Source organism: Episyrphus balteatus, chromosome 4 (genome assembly GCF_945859705.1).
Source record: "Episyrphus balteatus chromosome 4, idEpiBalt1.1, whole genome shotgun sequence".
Lineage (NCBI taxonomy): Eukaryota > Metazoa > Arthropoda > Insecta > Diptera > Syrphidae > Episyrphus > Episyrphus balteatus.
Window position 1 is genome coordinate 34,614,759 of NC_079137.1, and position 20,179 is coordinate 34,634,937.

General features: G+C 33.2%; 3 protein-coding genes across 4 annotated transcripts; 2 read left to right on the plus strand and 1 right to left on the minus strand.

Moving 5' to 3' along the window:
* The first annotated feature begins 6,563 nt into the window (after positions 1-6,563).
* On the plus strand, positions 6,564-11,275 carry LOC129918371 (coiled-coil and C2 domain-containing protein 1-like). 2 transcript variants are annotated; one of them, XM_055998857.1, is made up of 7 exons: positions 6,564-6,732; positions 6,863-8,470; positions 8,733-8,986; positions 9,047-9,224; positions 9,285-9,436; positions 10,835-10,967; positions 11,029-11,275. In XM_055998857.1, the coding sequence occupies exons 1-7, from the start codon at positions 6,676-6,678 to the stop codon at positions 11,146-11,148; spliced, it is 2,502 nt and encodes an 833-aa protein (XP_055854832.1). In that variant the 5' UTR covers positions 6,564-6,675; the 3' UTR covers positions 11,149-11,275. The 2 variants fall into 2 exon arrangements, with proteins under 2 accessions (XP_055854832.1, XP_055854833.1); XM_055998858.1 differs by having other exon boundaries at positions 10,877-10,967.
* Positions 11,276-11,453: 178 nt separating this feature from the next.
* LOC129918372 (alpha-L-iduronidase) lies at positions 11,454-13,781 on the minus strand. The gene is made up of 5 exons (XM_055998860.1): positions 13,252-13,781; positions 13,099-13,194; positions 12,620-12,923; positions 11,652-12,562; positions 11,454-11,592 (listed from the first exon to the last, which is right to left on the minus strand). The coding sequence occupies exons 1-5, from the start codon at positions 13,697-13,699 to the stop codon at positions 11,519-11,521; spliced, it is 1,833 nt and encodes a 610-aa protein (XP_055854835.1). The 5' UTR covers positions 13,700-13,781; the 3' UTR covers positions 11,454-11,518.
* Positions 13,782-15,093: 1,312 nt separating this feature from the next.
* LOC129919837 (PRADC1-like protein) lies at positions 15,094-16,161 on the plus strand. The gene is made up of 3 exons (XM_056000908.1): positions 15,094-15,307; positions 15,370-15,613; positions 15,668-16,161. Exons 1-3 carry the CDS (start codon positions 15,190-15,192, stop codon positions 15,960-15,962), a joined length of 657 nt encoding a protein of 218 aa, XP_055856883.1. The 5' UTR covers positions 15,094-15,189; the 3' UTR covers positions 15,963-16,161.
* Positions 16,162-20,179: the final 4,018 nt, after the last annotated feature.

Here is a 20,179-nt window from a genome sequence, read left to right on the forward strand (position 1 = left end):
TTCAGATTGCCCGCATCGGACAAAAGGCCCAAATATTCATTAGCATTCAAGTGAGTACTCTGCATATCGGTTTGCAAACATTTGTTTACATTTTTTTTTTCTTTTCTTTCTTTTTCATTCTAGGTCTAGGGGGCAGTTCAACAGGCGTCCGCAACAGGTCATGAAATTCAAAAAAAATTTCTCCATAATTCAGTGTCAATTTAGTGAATCGTATTTCATCAGTTTCATAATTTGGTGAATCATAGTTTATTAAATAATAACTAAAATAGAAAAATTAACAAACGTGACGTAACGTAAAAAAAGCATTTGTTAATCATGGACACAAACCTCACGAATGAGAATGGCAGAGTTCAACACACCAAAACTGAACCTAAATTCAGATTTTTTTCACATTGAACGCACTTAATATAAATGTATACTATGACAATGCGTTCAGGTGACGTTTTTCATTTACAAGATACACTTTGATTTGAAAATTTCCAATGCGAGTTACAACAAAAATGCTATTTTATAATACAAAAAAAGTTTGTTTACATCTTCACTAGCCCAGAACTAACATTCAGTGGAAGTTACTCACAAGAAAGATTTTGTTTTTTTTTTTCGCATGAGTCTTGGACACTGATCTGTCTTGGAACATTTTTGAACTTGCGCAGATGATTGCTTCAAAAGTATGATTCACCAAATTCTGAAATTTGGAACATTTATTCAAAAAAAGACCACAAGCATTTTGGTACATAATTCATAATTTGGTGAATCTTAATTCAAGAGTTACATGCGATTTTCTTTTTTTCGCGTGCGTCTTGGAACATTTTTGAACTTCCGCAGATGATTACTTCAAAAGTATGATTCACCAAATTCTGAAATTTGGAACATTTATTCAAAAAAAGACCACAAGCATTTTGGTACATAATTCATAATTTGGTGAATCTTAATTCAAGAGTTAAATGCGATTTTCTTTTTTTCGCGTGCGTCTTGGAACATTTTTGAACTTCCGCAGATGATTACTTCAAAAGTATGATTCACCAAATTCTGAAATTTGGAACATTTATTCAGAAAAAGACCACAAGCATTTTGGTACATAATTCATAATTTGGTGAATCTTAATTCAAGAGTTACATGCGATTTTCTTTTTTTCGCGTGCGTCTTGGAACATTTTTGAACTTCCGCAGATGATTACTTCAAAAGTATGATTCACCAAATTCTGAAATTTGGAACATTTATTCAAAAAAAGACCACAAGCATTTTGGTACATAATTCATAATTTGGTGAATCTTAATTCAAGAGTTAAATGCGATTTTCTTTTTTTCGCGTGCGTCTTGGAACATTTTTGAACTTCCGCAGATGATAACTTCAAAAGTATGATTCACCAAATTCTGAAATTTGGAACATTTATTCAAAAAAAGACCACAAGCATTTTGGTACATAATTCATAATTTTTTGAATCTTAATTCAAGAGTTACATGCGATTTTCTTTTTTTCACGTGCGTCTTGGAACATTTTTGAACTTCCGCAGATGATTACTTCAAAAGTATGGTTCACCAAATTCTGAAATTTGGAACATTTATTCAGAAAAAGACCACAAGCATTTTGGTACATAATTCATAATTTGGTGAATCTTAATTCAAGAGTTACATGCGATTTTCTTTTTTTCGCGTGCGTCTTGGAACATTTTTGAACTTCCGCAGATGATTACTTCAAAAGTATGATTCACCAAATTCTGAAATTTGGAACATTTATTCAGAAAAAGACCACAAGCATTTTGGTACATAATTCATAATTTGGTGAATCTTAATTCAAGAGTTACATGCGATTTTCTTTTTTTCGCGTGCGTCTTGGAACATTTTTGAACTTCCGCAGATGATTACTTCAAAAGTATGATTCACCAAATTCTGAAATTTGGAACATTTATTCAGAAAAAGACCACAAGCATTTTGGTACATAATTCATAATTTGGTGAATCTTAATTCAAGAGTTACATGCGATTTTCTTTTTTTCGCGTGCGTCTTGGAACATTTTTGAACTTCCGCAGATGATTACTTCAAAAGTATGATTCACCAAATTCTGAAATTTGGAACATTTATTCAAAAAAAGACCACAAGCATTTTGGTACATAATTCATAATTTGGTGAATCTTAATTCAAGAGTTACATGCGATTTTCTTTTTTTCGCGTGCGTCTTGGAACATTTTTGAACTTCCGCAGATGATTACTTCAAAAGTATGATTCACCAAATTCTGAAATTTGGAACATTTATTCAGAAAAAGACCACAAGCATTTTGGTACATAATTCATAATTTGGTGAATCTTAATTCAAGAGTTACTTGCGATTTTGTCTTGGAACACGATACATGTGTCCAAAGGTAGACAAATAGCTGTGTTCCTTTGGCCTTAAGTATCTACTGCTAAGTACTTTTGGTTGTAAACAACTCCATTTCTTCTATAGAAAAAATAGCCGTTTTTTATTATCACTTGATCCATATAGATCATTAATTAAAATGTATTACAACAACTACATGAGATCTTGCAAGATCGCGATTCGTGATCCTGATGAAAAGCAAGATCACGATTCGTGATCCTGATGAAAAGCAAGATCTCATGTAGTTGTTGTAATACATTTTAATTAATGATCTATATGGATCAAGTGATAATAAAAAACGGCTATTTTTTCTATAGAAGAAATGGAGTTGTTTACAACCAAAAGTACTTAGCAGTAGATACTTAAGGCCAAAGGAACACAGCTATTTGTATACCTTTGTACACATGTATCGTGTTCCAAGACAAAATTGCATGTAACTCTTGAATTAAGATTCACCAAATTATGAATTATGTACCAAAATGCTTGTGGTCTTTTTCTGAATAAATGTTCCAAATTTCAGAATTTTGGTGAATCATACTTTTGAAGTAATCATCTGCGGAAGTTCAAAAATGTTCCAAGACGCACGCGAAAAAAAGAAAATCGCATGTAACTCTTGAATTAAGATTCACCAAATTATGAATTATGTACCAAAATGCTTGTGGTCTTTTTTTGAATAAATGTTCCAAATTTCAGAATTTGGTGAATCATACTTTTGAAGTAATCATCTGCGGAAGTTCAAAAATGTTCCAAGACGCACGCGAAAAAAAGAAAATCGCATGTAACTCTTGAATTAAGATTCACCAAATTATGAATTATGTACCAAAATGCTTGTGGTCTTTTTCTGAATAAATGTTCCAAATTTCAGAATTTGGTGAATCATACTTTTGAAGTAATCATCTGCGGAAGTTCAAAAATGTTCCAAGACGCACGCGAAAAAAAGAAAATCGCATGTAACTCTTGAATTAAGATTCACCAAATTATGAATTATGTACCAAAATGCTTGTGGTCTTTTTCTGAATAAATGTTCCAAATTTCAGAATTTGGTGAATCATACTTTTGAAGTAATCATCTGCGGAAGTTCAAAAATGTTCCAAGACGCACGCGAAAAAAAGAAAATCGCATGTAACTCTTGAATTAAGATTCACCAAATTATGAATTATGTACCAAATTGCTTGTGGTCTTTTTCTGAATAAATGTTCCAAATTTCAGAATTTGGTGAATCATACTTTTGAAGCAATCATCTGCGCAAGTTCAAAAATGTTCCAAGACAGATCAGTGTCCAAGACTCATGCGAAAAAAAAAAACAAAATCTTTCTTGTGAGTAACTTCCACTGAATGTTAGTTCTGGGCTAGTGAAGATGTAAACAAACTTTTTTTGTATTATAAAATAGCATTTTTGTTGTAACTCGCATTGGAAATTTTCAAATCAAAGTGTATCTTGTAAATGAAAAACGTCACCTGAACGCATTGTCATAGTATACATTTATATTAAGTGCGTTCAATGTGAAAAAAATCTGAATTTAGGTTCAGTTTTGGTGTGTTGAACTCTGCCATTCTCATTCGTGAGGTTTGTGTCCATGATTAACAAATGCTTTTTTTACGTTACGTCACGTTTGTTAATTTTTCTATTTTAGTTATTATTTAATAAACTATGATTCACCAAATTATGAAACTGATGAAATACGATTCACTAAATTGACACTGAATTATGGAGAAATTTTTTTTGAATTTCATGACCAAGTGCTGCTAACTTTACGCCTTACGTAATTTGTTAATAACTTTTAAACTATGATTCACCAAATTGTAAAACTGATTCACTAAATTTCACCTAATTCTCACCTAATTATTTGCATAATAAATTTTGAAAATCCCCACTAAGTGCTGCTAAGTTGATGGCGGTAACAACAGGTCAACAATTATAAGCGAAACAAGGGATAATATCATTAATCTTTGCTCATATTTGAAAGTTGTCTGGGTACCAGGGCATATTGGAATAAAAGGCAACGAACACGCAGACTTGGAAGCCAAAACCGTCGCCAACAACAACAACCAAGAAATCGCTTATTTCCAGCCAACCAAAAATGATCTTTCAAAATATATGACCGCGAATTGGAAAAATAAAATCAAGACTGATTGGGCACAATACAATCATTATTATTCCTTCATAAATCCGAAACGGGAACAAGCAATCTACCCCACAACTACAAACCCAGCAATGAATCGATGTTTTCTTAGGCTCCGAATTGGGCACACCAACCTGACACACTGCTTCCTGCTCAACAAAGAATCACCCCCATTATGTCATCTCTACACATCAAACCAACCTCTTACCATAAACCACCTTACAACCGATTGCACAAAAGTCAACGAAGCATGTAGCCAAATTGCTAACCAACAATGTCTAAAAAATCTTCTTTTCGTTCCTTCAGAACAAAACATTAAACAAGTTTACAAAATATTGACAAAATTTAAAATAGTAGAAAAAATTTAATACTCAGAACATATAATCCGTGGGGCGGTGGGGGACCCACGTCAGGCCGCAATCACACCCAATAGGTCCGGGATTCGACGGCTTTGTCGTGGGCTCTCCGACCGCCCCCACGGATTATTTTGCCAATTTTTTATCAACATACTCATTTTATCTCCAGCCTCAAGTCTCGGCAGCTAAAGGCTATGTATATACATTATACTGTACATTTATGGTTATAATAAATAATAATAATAATAATAAATTAAAACAAAAACAAATTTCCTGTTTACTGCGATTGAAATATAAAAATTAAAGGCCGACCTGACAGATTGGTGCCCATTTTTGACAAACAAATTTTGACAACGTTCGGAATATATTACCTTATTATGTGTACTGTGGAAGCGGTGTGGGTATGAAGCTTAGAGGATATAATATATGGAGTGCTTTTGTGCTGTTAGTTCCGTGAGCTTTTATAGAGGGCTCTAGTTTCTTTAAGTTTTTCGATGAGTACATGCCTCCATTTTATTTTCATTTGATGGCTGTCATCAACAAGCGTGTTTATTTACAGCTGCGGAACCGGACTCGCACTGAAAAACGAAGGCAGCGACCCCTATCCATGCATATGGCGTTACAATAGGTGTGTTTTTTTGTTTATCTATATAGATTTTGTGCAAAAAAACGACATCGAGATTTTTGAAATCAAAACAATTTACGTGTTAAATACAACAAAAACTTTATCTGTATAGATTTTTGAAAAATCCAGATAATTATCCAGATTTTACTTTCTCTCGATAAAAACAGTAGTGCCAAGGTACTTTATTTGTTGTGTTCATACAAAAATATCTGAAAATATTAACAAAAAAATAAAGCGGAGAAAACGAGGTTTGAAAAAAACTCTCATAGAAAAAAATAATCAAAAAATTGTTTGACATGGTTGCATTGAAATGTTAATATCTCGAGATATACGCAATGCACTTTTCAGATAAAAGTCTTAAATGAATCTGTCACAAAATGAGTTAGAAAATTTTCACTTTTTGACTTTTTGCAAAAAGTGGCGGTTGTAGTTATACCTTAGCTTAAAGGATCGGTTTTACGTTGTACCTGTACCGCTTCCGTTTATCTTTCTGGTGTGCCAGCACCAAAAAATAGGCTTCTGTCAGAGTTTTTTTTTATACAAAAAAGCAACATTTTAGAAGCTTACATCTTTTGCGCTGTTTTACGAGTTGATTTTTGCCGTGCCTTGAATCCTTTCGGCGTAAGTCGACTTGTGTGACACAAGTCGACCTACGCCGAAAGGCTTCGCCGCATGGCACGACTCGTAAAATGGAGCAAAAGATGTATAACTTCAAAAACGTTGCTTTTTGTATTAAAAAAAAACTCTGACAGGTGACATATTTTGCGGCTAAAATCGACTCGTGAAAAGTCAATATAAAATTTCACGCGTTGATTTGAGAAAGCCAGCCCAGCGCTACTGTGGTTTCCATAGACACAGTTCACACTGACCTCACTCTGCCAATTCATTTTGACAGCTATGTCCAAAGATTTTAAATGAGTTTAAAATTTCCTGCCCACTTTGGCTATAGTCTTTTTATACCAACAAGTGCAAGTGAATACCCTCATACAAAAAGAATTTCGCTTGCGTTTTAAGTCGTGTCGCTGTGTCGCACTAGTTTGGGAAGATCTGTATTAGAAAATAGAAACTTGGCATCATTTTCCCAACAAACTGAAATGTCATTTGAAATGTCAACGGTTGATGTCATCCAAAACAAAAGTGGAAAAAACCAAGATACTTGCAAAATAATATTTTTAAAATAATTTTAATTTAATTTTGAACAAATCAATTTTGTGCCATGTTCGGTAGAAAAAAACCCGAACCCCCAAAAAGACGAAATCATGATTTGTCTCAGGTAATAACTTCTTAAATATCATTTCAAAAAATTACATCCCACTAAAAATCATGAGTCATTTTGTATTTACACTTATTATAACGACCTTATCCAATAAATCAATCTTCTATACCTCCTTTGTTGTCTATAGTTTGGTTTGACAGAAATACCAGATGATTTTGATCCATCGGGTGGAGCACACGACGATGGTGGTGATAGTGACTTTGAGGCTGAACTCGCCGCCATTGTGGGTGGCGGTGGTAAACAAAAACCCAAAGCTAAACCAAAACCTACACTTATTCCAGCATCAGATTTAGACAAGATGATTTCTGAGAGTATGCGAGACATAGGTAGCGATGAAGAAATGTCCGATGATGATGACGATCCGGAACTCTTGGGAGAATTGCAGGGAATTGCTGGGGGCGCTTTAGAAGCCGACGAACCGAGTCCATCGGAAGAAAGAGAAGCACAAGCTCAGCAGACGTTTCTCCCAACAACTACAACAGATACCATTTCAATCATTAAGACGCGTATTGAAATGTACAAGTTAGCTGAAGCTGCTGCCAAAAGTGCAGGTGAATCAGCCAAAGCTCGTCGGTTTAATCGTGGACTGAAAACTCTTAATGATTTGCTTAAGCAATCTGTTGCTGGAAACTCTATAAATGTAGATGATATTCCCCCAGAGGTGAGTGTTAAATCTGCAAAACCTCCAGAGGAACCATCTGCAGAGGCACAAGAACCTCCAAAGGTTCCTGCCAGGCAAGCACCAACAGTTCCATCAAGACCAGCACCTGGACCTCCGCCTCCAGTAGAGAAAACACCTTCAGTAGAAGAAAAACCACTTGTAGTTCTGGAAGAACCTAAACCAGAAAATCCGGTTTTGATGAAACTCAATGATCGCAAGCAAGAGTATAAGATTGCTGCTCTAACAGCCAAACGCTCTGGAGATACTGCTTTGGCTTTGCAGTTTGTTAAAGTCCTCAAACAATTTGATATGGTTATAAAACTCTGCGAGGAGGGAAAAGAAGTCGATCTAAGTGATATGCCACCTCCTCCTAATGAATTTGCAGAGTTTCTATCCAAAATGCAAGCTGGAGCTGCTGAAGAGCCTACTAAAGTAGAAGAACCCACACCGGCGCCAGTTCCGGCACCACCAACACCTGAAGAACCACTTACAACAGCCACTACAATTCTTGAAGCTCTTGAACAGCGTCTTCAAAAGTATAAGTCTGTTGAAGAAGGGGCTAAAGCTGAAAACAACTCAAGCAAAGCTAGACGCTTTGGACGTATAGTCAAACAGTACGAAGATGCTATTAAGAGCTATAAAGCGGGTAGGCAAGTTGCCTTTGATGAACTACCAACACCACCTGGGTTCGGACCTCTACCTGGAAGTGGTGATGCACCACCAGCTGCACCATCTACACCTGCAGCCACATCTCCAGTACTGCCACCTAAACCGGCACCAGTTGTCACTCCCGAAGGAGATGGTGATAGTCTTGAAGAAACTCCCAAACCATCGCAGAAACCTTCACCGAAAAAAGAACTGACTACTCGAATGTCTGGAAATCAACATAGTACGAATTTGGCCGAACAACAGATGAAAATTCTTTTGGAAAGACAAAAGGAATTCAAAGTTGCGGCTATTGAAGCAAAGAAGGCGGGGGAAATCGATCAGGCAAAGGAGTATCTTAAAATATATAAAGGTTTCGAGGGTTTGCTTAATGCTGCTAGCAGTGGACTTCCGGTCGATTTGAATACGGTAAGCATTCAACCTTATCACGATTTCCATTCGTATAGGAAATTTTCTACGATTCCCGAAAAAACAATCACAAAATCCGATCGTAGTGACGATTTGTATGAAATTTTGCATTTCAAACGAATTCCGTGATTGTTTTTTCAAGAATCGTAGCAAAGTTTCGATACGAATAAAATTCATGATAAGGCCGAAAATTCGTTTAAGGATTCTTAAACATAAAACACCTTTATATTGAATTTCTGGATGCTTTGAACAATTTTCACAGCTTCCTTTGCCACCGTCACAACGAGAAAACCTAGAAGCATCATTTGCAATTGTCAATCCAGGAGACTGTGATCCAAATGATGATATATCCGATATAAGTGTTAGATTAGAAGAGCAATTGGCTAAGCAACTTATGATGTGCAAAAATACTAGAGATCATCACAAGGCCATGGGTGATATTGCTGGAATGAATAGATTCGAAAATTTAGCAGTTACTGTTCAAAAAGATTTAGATCTACTTCGATATTCGAAAAGGTAAAGAAATTTGAAATTAATGAGAAAACAGTCAGTAGGTAATGTTAAATTTTATTTCAGGAAAAATTTATCACTACCGAAATTTCATTATGAACAAAAGAGTTTCAATATTGTTCACTGCAATACAGATCTAACTGATAATGAAGTTGAAATTATGGTTGTTCGAGGAATAAACTATAATGTTCCCAATCCAAAAGATGTAGATACTTATGTTAAAATTGAGTTCCCATATCCTCAGGTAACTTATTTATTTACTAAAATGATTTACATTCTAATGGGTTAACCTTTATTTTGGTAGGATGATTTTTTCAAAGCTAAAAGTTCACTTGTTCGTGATACAGACAGTCCGGAATATAATCAAAGGTTTAGTGTTGATATTTTACGTTCTAACAGGCAATGTCAAAGAATATTTAAACGTCAAGCAGTAAAATTTGAAGTCTATTCAAGAGGGTAAGTATTTTGTTAGCAAATTATTGTTGCTGCACAAATTATTGGAAATGCTTTATTTATGGGAACTATGTATTTTCTTCTTTTTTGTGTTGGGTTATTTCTATTTAGTTTAAGATAATAATCTATTAACATTTGTAAAATGCTTCTTACTCTTTTTCTGCTCTCTGGAAGTTTTTATGTGTAATGTACATACATAGCTTAAAATAATTAAAATTTTTTCTATCATCATTTTTATTTATCAAAAAAAAAAAAATACTATTTTTAACATAAATGTGCACTCTTCAGGAGGAGAATATAAAATATTTTGGTTCCTATGGCAAAAATTCTGTGACCAGTGACTTTTTTAGTTTCTCTTTGGCTTATTTACTAAACCTTAAGATATCTTGAGCAATAAAAGATATATCGGGAAAGTTCAAGCAGTTTTTGAAAGAATAATATCTGTTCTTATAATCACCGTTATAAATTTGTTTATAATGAAATACTCCACATAAAAACAGAAACTTAAAAACATCCAAAATGACGTTTTTTTAGCATTATATAACGGTAATATTTCAAAAACGGAGGCCAATCAAATTTTTCTGACTTCAGATTTGAGTTAAGCACATCAAAAACCTCTAGAAAATTATATCTTGGTTCTTGTGACAAAAAAAAGTTCAGTTTTGTTCACCAGTGTTATTATATGTACACTTAAAACAATGTGACTTCAATGCAGCCATTTCAAACATTCATTTCTTTGCAAATAGACCTAATTTTGACTAAAACAGAGTCAGATATTTGCTTTGTCTTAAAAGCTATAAGAAGTTAACTTTTTTTTACTGCCCATCGAGACCACGTTCTTCTCGACTGACACCACTCTTGAATCCTTCTAGTCATTTCGAATTGATTAATTTCGTTCAATTTTGACGTGACAGTGAGTGTTCTTCAATTTTATCCCAAAAATCCTATCAGTTTTTCAGAGATACCAATATCACTGTTATGAACGCTACGACAAGAGATTACCTATTTTTAACGATTTGAGAGGATGTGTGGATACTTTTTTTTTTTCAGTTATGGGGTTTATCGCAAACTCTGCATTAAAATTGGCGACCGTAAACTGCTCATTGGTTTAAGCACGACACAACTCATCCCAAATGTTCTCAAAGGTTCAATTAGTTAAATATTGGTATTCTTCTTCCTGCACAATTAAATAACACAAAATCATGTAATATTGTTCAAACGTAGAATTGTGGCTATAAGCATGAGACTAAACTTTCAATACATAGCATACAAAGTTTACTCTCTTGCTTAAATCATTTGCTTTTGCCATCACTAACTCATTGATTAACAGTAAAAAAAAATTGCTACGATTTTTTGTTAAACTGTAAAAAAAAAACAAGCAAAACTAAAATCATGCCCCAGATGCTGTGGAATTTGTCGAAAATTGCCAATGTGTTGTTTCAGCGGTTTCCTGCGCTCGGACACACTTATTGGAACTGTTAATGCAAAACTGCAGCCACTAGAAACCAAATGTGAAACACACGATACATATGATGTAAGTTCAAAAATAGTTAAATATATAAAAGTTGTTTTTTATCCATAAAATTGTTTCACAGCTGATGGAAGGACGAAAAACTGTTGGTGGCAAACTGGAAATTAAAATAAGAGTTAGGAATCCAATTCTTACTAAACAAATCGAACATGTTAATGAAAAGTGGCTAATTTTGGATACATAGAAGTGCTCTTCATCGTGCATTATTTTTTATTGAATATTATGAAATGATTGACATTATTATAGTTTTTCATTTATAAAAAAAAAAACAAAAAAAAAAATACTGTTATGTTGCTTATAGAACAAAAATGCTTGGCATTTACCTTTGATTTGTATTGTAATTTAAAATAAAAATTTAATTTTAAACTTAAAATCCTTATTGTGCGATTAGACACGGTCAATGTAAATGATCAATGCGTTACTCTTTAGTTTAAAAATGAGGTACAAGACTCTCCCACTCTACATTGACAGCGTAAAGATGGCGTTTTTGTGATCTCAGAGTGTCAACGCATTGAAAATTTCGTTGACCGTCTATTTGTATTTTTAAAATTTATTTAAATGTGTTGTTTGGTTTTTGAAAATTCACTTAAACGTCCAAAAGTGTCAACACTGCGGACAGCATAGGTACCTGAACAAATCAAAAAGTTTATAAATGATTTTCATTTCTTGTTTAATTTAAGAATTTACCTTTAACGTTACGGTCCTCAGGTGCAAAGTGAAATGATAGAAACGGCGTATGCCATCCAGCAGTGATTTCCTGACGTGTTGTACCATTTAAACGAAGAAACCACACTTGGTAGGTAACCACACACCTCGTCGGGGCGTATTTTTCCTTCCAAATCAATAGAATCTCCTTAGAAGTGATGGAATATATATGAAGTCTCTGAGGTCGATGTGGAGATGGCGTTAAATCAGAACACATTCTCACATGAACAACCCACGGTGATCGAATTGGAAGATTAACATGCAACAATGGATGACTCAAAATTCCAGTTGTATAGAGTTTTGGTCCTTGATCTTTTCGCATTGCTTCTCTAATAGTGCTATTTGGAAATGGTGGCGAACCGTACAAATTCCAAATGTAAACTGGATCAGTATTTTGGTATTCAAGGAATTCCACAATGTAAGAGAAACGTTTTCCAATCATAGTTCTTAAGCTAATTTCTTTTTGAAAACGTTCCTGCTCTCCAGGTTGTCCATCCGAAATAGCTATTAAACTGAGAAAAGATCTACCGTAATTATCTGTTGTTTCTAAAACCCTTATTGATTGGGGCATAATTTTAATATCGGCCGCATGTGTTCCTAAATTACCCATCATTCCTAAGACAGCATACACTGGTTTCTGAATAAATTGCGAATACGGTTGTGGCTTGGAATTATTCATTCGAAAATGTGCAAATAGAGTTCTTTGGGAAAACTCATGTGGATGGTAACTAATGAAGGCGTTGTCATGACTAATAAATTGTAAATTTTGAAACTCTTTGGTATTCAGTTTTGCAGTCCAATGGTCAAATACAATTGAAATAACTGAAATCGCATAACGAACATCTGATTGAAAGCTTCTCGGAGTTGACCATCCAGCGATGGGGTCAGCTTCACTGAAATATTAAAAATTATGATTCAAATAATCACAAACACTTTCTTACTTTTGTTACTTGTTTGCAAATGGCATGCTGTTCAGATTTGGAAATTTATAAAAAATTTCTTTAATCAAACGTTGCCCACCTGAAGCAACTTCGCTACTGATTCCCGAACCTTTGTGGTGATAAGTAATAACATCAAATGGACAGTGTTTTGGATTTTCATTGCATTTTTGAAGGGATTGCCAGCATAAAGGATGGTGGTCTAGATTTTTAAACAACCCAGCTGGTCCATGAAGCTTAAAATTAACACCGTTTAAAGGTCTTCGCCCAGCTGCATTTAAACCTCTACGAATGGCGAAGAGGTAATCTTCAAATGCTAAGAAATAAATCAAATAGTAATGATACCAAATTCATCAAATCAAATCGAGGGTTGTAAGTGCAAAGGAAAAGAAATTGTTTCTCTTAAGACTACTCATAACGAGACCATACATTAAAAGATAGGATAATCAACAGAAATATTTTTATAAATGAACTGAAGCAAAACTACTTACTTCTTGTCTTAAATTGAAGAATGTTATAGCTTTTTAAATCGGGTTCATTCCAGGATTCAAATCTCCATTGTTTCAATTTGCTGGGCCCCAACCGATCTTAGAAAAAAAAAGAAATCATTTAAGGAAAGAGAATTGATGAATCATCTTGCATACTCAAATATCTCTTTCCAATTTGAAAAGCCAAATCCTCCCAAAGGAATTCAATTATTGATTCATTTTGGTTTTTAGTAAATATTTCACTAGGATTTCCCATCAATTCAAAACCCAGATATAATTCAGCTCGATCCAACCACCAAATGAATTTGTCAAGTTTTGAAAAATCATATTTTGGGATATGATGTTTTTCATATTCCACCAATTCAATAAGTTCCAACAGCCAGTGGATTCGTATATTTGATAGAGCTTCATTCGGCAGAGCTCCAATCAGTTGTAAATGGATTTTCATTTCATTGGAGAGAAGATAATTTGAAATAGGCGTATTTTGAATGTTGCCTAATGGACAGAAACCGGTGTTTGTCCAAAACCGAGAAAGAAGATGAAACGAGTCATTTTGCGAAGAAACCACGTGAAATAAACAACAAATGTAAACAAACAAATGCATTTTGTTTGCACTTGATAAGAAGATCAAGGGCGACCTTGCAACCAGAACTGTTTTTTATCTTGAAAGATAACCTGCTGATCGAACTACATTGCCGGTAGAAAAAAAAGCAGGTAGCACTGCATATTTTTGAATGAATAGTTTTTGTATACCCTATTTGCTGAACGACTTGGGTTTATATACATAATAACATAATTGTTTGTTGCTGTATTAAAATAGAATAATGAGAATTATATAACAAGGGTAGAAAGATGTAATCGTCGATTTCGACTTTTATATTTTCAAAATACAGCCTAAACCTTGTTTTCATTACAACTATATTCCTCATTTCAACAGCCCTATTTTGGCAAATCTTCCAAGTCACAAAAACCTCAAAAGTTGATCATAACTCGATTTTGTGAGGATTTATTTCTCACAAACTTCTTTCCAGCAAAAGTTCAACTTGTGAGTTGTGACCTCCTCCAGGGGCCTATTTCACAATCCTACAATTTACAAGTACTTTTTTCACAAAAAATGTAAAATAATTGACAAATTCTGTTCCACCAACTTTTAAATACATACAAAAAGTTACAAATTGGTTAAAAAAAGTGAATTGTATTTTGTGAAAAAGACCACAGAGCAGATCACAATTACGAAAGTTTTTGTAATGCGAAAAGCTCACAAAATCAAATTCAGCTCACCTTGTGAGGTGCTTGTGACTTGAGAGGTTTCCAGAATAGGACTGCAAATGTCAAAGCGTGTAGGAAATCCTATATTCGAAATGAAATAATTTGCATAATTACCTGTTTTCACTAGAACCTAAATATGAGATAATTTTGCAAATTATCTCATTTCGAATGTAAATTTGTCAGCTAAAATTTTCGCAAATTGTTTAATTTCTAATATCAAATCAAATAATTTCCTTTACGATTTGACATTGAAAATGAGATAATTATCGAAACTGTCTCATACAACAGTATTCTGAGTTTTCATTTTTTCAAGTTCATGTAGGTTGTCAAAATCGGAGCTCAAAAGAGAGGAACTGTTACTTTTCTGTGATCTTTATTGGTCAACTCTCTTGTTTACAATTTTTTTATTAGTAGTATTAGATTTTTTTATTATAAACATGGAATTTGACAGTTCCTCACTTTTGATCTTCTTTGTTGGTATGTGTGACCAGTTGCGCTATATATTCCTTCTATAAGTGTACTGTGGTCTCATATGGTATCTTTTCAAAAGCTATTAAAATAAGAAAAAATTTAAATGAATTTTTACTTGAATTTTTCTAAATTCAGAAGTATGGTAAGTGTAAACTGATCACAAATACACAATAAATTACACTACCTTGCCGACTTAAAAAATGTATTTTGGTATTACTGGTTTGCACCTGTCTTCAAGTTTTTTTTTTTTATACGGAAACGTCATTCAACTGTCACCATCATCACTTTTGCCGGAATAAAAAAAAACTTGAACCATGTAATTTGTTAAGAAATCTACAATGAATTAAAAATTAAATGAATTTCTATACAAATCAAACAAAAATAATGATACAAAGTGCGAAATTAAGTGTCCTTCTTTGGTTTCTCATAGCAATATTGTCAGTTGACAAATTTTGCATACAAATTGTTGGCGGTAAGTTGATAAAATTCATTTAACAACAAACATCTTTATGCACTCTTACAAATTCCACTTAGGATCTTACCAACTAGCAGATTCAATAACAACACAAGACATCATTGCTGGTGATATATTCTTTGAAATAATCGAACCCCCTGAGTTGGAGTACACGTATCGTTTGCGACCAGCTAAAGACTTTGGTGGCTCTTTCAATGTTAAACTTGAAGGTGTCGCTTTAGTGCCGACAGTGCCTTTGCACGCTTGCAGTCCAATAACAAACAAGCGAGATTTACGTGGCAATGTTGCCTTAATTGAGAGAGGGTATGATTAATTCTAATTTGTGTTGTTTTAAAATTTAATTTAAACTTGTTTTAGTGAATGTTCGTTCCTAACGAAAACAGTAAATGCAGAACAAGCTGGAGCTGCAGCTACTATTATCACAGAATTTAATTCCGAGTCCAATGAGTTTGATTTTTATATAGAAATGGTACACGATAACTCGGACAAAGATGCTCATATTCCAGCTGGTTTTTTATTGGGTAAAAATGGCATGGCCATTCGGAGTACATTGAGGAAACTTAAACGAACGTTCGCTTTAATCAATCTTCCTGTGAACCTGACTTTTATACCGCCACATAAAATAAATCATCCCCCATGGCTTGGATGGTAGTGTATTTATAAAAAATGCAGAACGTAGGAGTCCTTCTGCAATTGCTGGAGACGGACCATTAAAAAGACGAACTACTACACCATTTAAGGTTTTTGTGTTATAAAAAAGTATGTTTTTTTCGTTTTAAACGATTTGACTTTAATTAATTGTAAATGCTAAAGTAAAGAGAAACCAAAGTTTAAATATTAATTGAAAAAATGAGTCTCTTTATTATTTTATATAACTTAAGCCTTTTGTCATCTTCCATGCAAAAGTAACTGACAAATTGTCAGTTGGTATGTTTCGATGATTATCAGATATAAAAATGACGTGGTACAATAACACACGTTTTAAAACAAATATCAAATTTGATATCAAAAAAGAATGGGCAAATTTGTATCCAACGTGGACGTGGCGCGGCCAAGAATGATTTTGTCATTTATTGATGTAGGTAGTTAAGCCGTAAATGTATTGTGCAGAAGTTTTTTCAATGTGACGGTGGATAAAATGCATTTTTGCATCTAACACTTTATAGAATTTTAAATGAAAAATGCTGATGTCTCTGTCATTTCCCCTGAACCTGAAGACCCTAATCTTAAATATCCGACCCATAGATACCAGAACATAGCCTTTTTGAGAGTTTTTTTGTTCAAATTTTTGTTAGTTTGAAACATTTGAAAACTCTCGAAAAAGACTCGAAACTGTTGGTTAAAAAGCTAATATTATGAGTTCAATTGGTCGGATATTCAAGATTGATATTTTCAGGCTCAGGGAAAATAACAGAACAGCATATTTTATGATTAAAATGAAAATATAACTAAATTATTACTTTAAACACTGCACGATGCATTAACAATACTAATATTGCAATATCTTACATTTTTAATGCAATACAGCGAAACGTCCATAGTAAAAGTTTTGCCTAAGTTACATTTCCTTCATTTGATACCGCGAAACGTCCAAAATGTCCATCCTCCTTTCGTGGAAGAAATTTTTAAGAGCTTATGTTGGATAAGATACTAACCCCTCTTAAGCTATTTTGGTTACTTGATGTGCAATGAAAAAAAATCATTTTACTTTCGTGAAGTTTTGTTAAAATTTAAGTAAACGCACTAAGAATAAAATTATTATTGTATTAGAAGCTAGCTACATTCTAAGATTTACAACTTTATTCTGATATTCAATCCACGTGAATCTTGAGATTCGCTTGGTTGATAACGTGAAATTGACTTTGAAAAACTTTTATCTCTCTATGGCAAAATGTTGTTTCTATTTGTTTTTTAAACATTAAAAAAAAATTTGTTCCAATTTAATTTTGATCCACATTTAAACCATTTTTAACTAAGGTTGTACCAAGTTACGTGCTGGCACCATGGAAATGACTCATTCCAAAAGAATTACAAATACTTCTATAGTAATGCTTCTTCACAATGTGGATGGATATACAATGTTATTCTTTGACTTATTTATCATTCCATGCAGCATAGCAAGTTTTTGGTTTGAATGTAAAACAAAAATTCACTAGCGTGTACGTTGAGGTGTAAGAGTGTTGATTTCGAAATCAGTTGTGTTACAGGTTGAAATTTTTTAAATAAAGTAATCTAATGGAGTCTACGCTTTGATTAAGAATTTTGAGCCACAGACGTTTTAAGTGTTGCAACACTCAACCAGATGCACCCAAAAAGAACATAGAAGAGTAGTGGGTAAAGTAATTTTTTTTTCTAAATTTGGTGCCAAACTGCGCAAGGCTTACGGTCTTCACTAGTTTAAAAAATACATCTGGATGTAAGCAAATTTAAATGTCAAAAATAAATCCAAACTCATAATACATATTCACTACTTAAATCCAATTTTTTAAATCCAATATCGTTAAATCCAAACAAAAATTAAACTACTCTCTGGAGAGGTCTATTTAACTTTATAAATCCAGGTGTAAAATTAATTTTCACAGTGTTCAGTTGTTTTGCCAAGTATTTAAAATTTTCTCACAAACTGACTTCAAACACAAGAAAATATATTTTAAACAGAACGGCAAAACTTAAAAAGCTAGAAGCTCATTCCAAACTGTTAAATTAAAATCTACTAAATTTAATGAAGAGTTTTTGAAAAAATGGTCTTAAACTCAGAATTAAAAAAAAAATGTTATTTAAAAAATTTTAAATGACTTTTTTCCAAACTTTTTCGTAATAAGATATGAATTTATTTTTAAAATTTTTTAAAAAGTTCTTCGAAAATGATATACCTACTTTTTATTTTTTTTTCAAAAACAATAATTTATATTGACATTTTTTTATAAATTCAAATAACCATTAATATGGCCAGAAAATTTTGAAAAATAAATGCATATTCTATTACGAAAAAGTTTTAAAAACGAAATGTTGAATTTTTTTCAATACATTTTGGAAGGAAGATTCTTCACTCCTATATATTTTTACTTGCGATATAGGTACTATATATCAAGTTATGCATTCGTACAAAAAAAAAGTTGAGATAGCATTTTTCCATGACATTACAATGGTAGAGAATTCCAAAAAAGTGGGTCCCGGAAGTCCGTCTGTCTACTGTCTGTCAGTCTGTAAACGAAGCTACAGCCTAAACGGATGGACCGATTGATGTCAAACTTGGTATGTAGCATTATTTGGCAACTCTACAGAGGGGTTTTTGGAATTAAATTTTATACCGATTTTAGTAAAATTGAAATTGCTCAAAAACGCATCCAACGATTTTGTTTAAAAAATTCAAATGTAAGTTTAAAGACAAGGTCTATCTTCTATTACAATTTTTTTTTTTGGAAAATCATTATTAACGGTACATACCTGCCATAGAACCGTTTTTTTTTCAAATCCGATTATCTCTGAAAGTGCTTATTCGATTTCAACGAAATTTTTTGTGAAGAAGCATTTATATAATTGTAATATAATATAAGCCAAAAACAAAATTTTGTTTTTAGATGTTGATTAGTGATTTCTACAAAATGGCATACCAATTTTATTTTAAAACTTTTTTTCCAAAAAATTATTAATAAAAAATTAGTTTAAAAAAAACGGGTCTAATAATTTCACGGGTAGACCACGACAAGTTGAATCTTGTCGAAACGTCGGGCATCAATATTCAATTAATTTGAATTACAAAAAATCGCGGTAAGTCCGTTCAGTTAATTAAATAAATATGTGTAATCGCGAATATAATAGTTTTAAATCTAAAACTCCTTTCTTAACTGATATTCATCTTATTGGCTGTTTTCGATAACTTTGGCATTTAAGCCAGAACTATAATTGGCGGATGGAGTCGGATGCTACTGTCAATTGTTGTTGTTTTCCATAAGTTTTCATCCGTCGAGTGCGGTTGCGAGCGCACTCGTGGGATGAAAACTTATGGAAAACAACAACAATTGACAGTAGCTTCCGACTCCATCCGCCAATTATAGTTCTGGCTTTACAGTGCCACTATCAAAAAATATCTTCAAGTGGTGCAGGAAAAAAAATCCATAAAAAAACTAATTATTTATGATGAGAGTAATGCCATTGATGAAAAAAACTAATTTTTGATTTATTCAAGACATATGCGGCTTCTGCCTTTTTTCTTATAAGAGGAAATTGAGTTAGAATAATAATTGAGTTATGCCTACTTTTCACGAGTCGATTTTAGCTGCACGATATGTCGCACGGCTAAAGTCGACTAGGATTTTTCTATGGAGATTGTCACTTTAGTCATCTGCCGCAAAAATCGACTCGTGAAAAGTTGGCATTAGACGTAGGTTTCTCATATATTTTATTTGTATACCAATGCAGTAAATAAGAAATTATGTATATGTAAAATTACTGCAGAACCAATTTTACGATAGGTACTTTATTTTTTTATGCAAAACCAATACTTAGCCTATAGCAATAATTAAAAAAACAGGAAATATTCTAGCAGATACTTTAGATAAGTGAAACACCAAAATATTTGAATATTGCTGATTAGGCAGCAATAAGCATTTCATTAAAAAAATAACAATTAAAAAATATTGCTCACTCAACTAGTTCATACAACGCTTATTATCACTTTTGCGAGTCGAGTCTGCACACTCTCACAATACCTTATCGGTCCTCACTCAGTCTCAGGGTTATCAGTGGAGAAAGTGCGACTGCAGATCTCCTCGTACTGCTTTGTCTTTCTCAAACATGTGTTGATGCTATTAAAAAAAAAAATAAACAAAACAAAGAAAGACTCAAAGCTGTAATCAGAGCTAATCA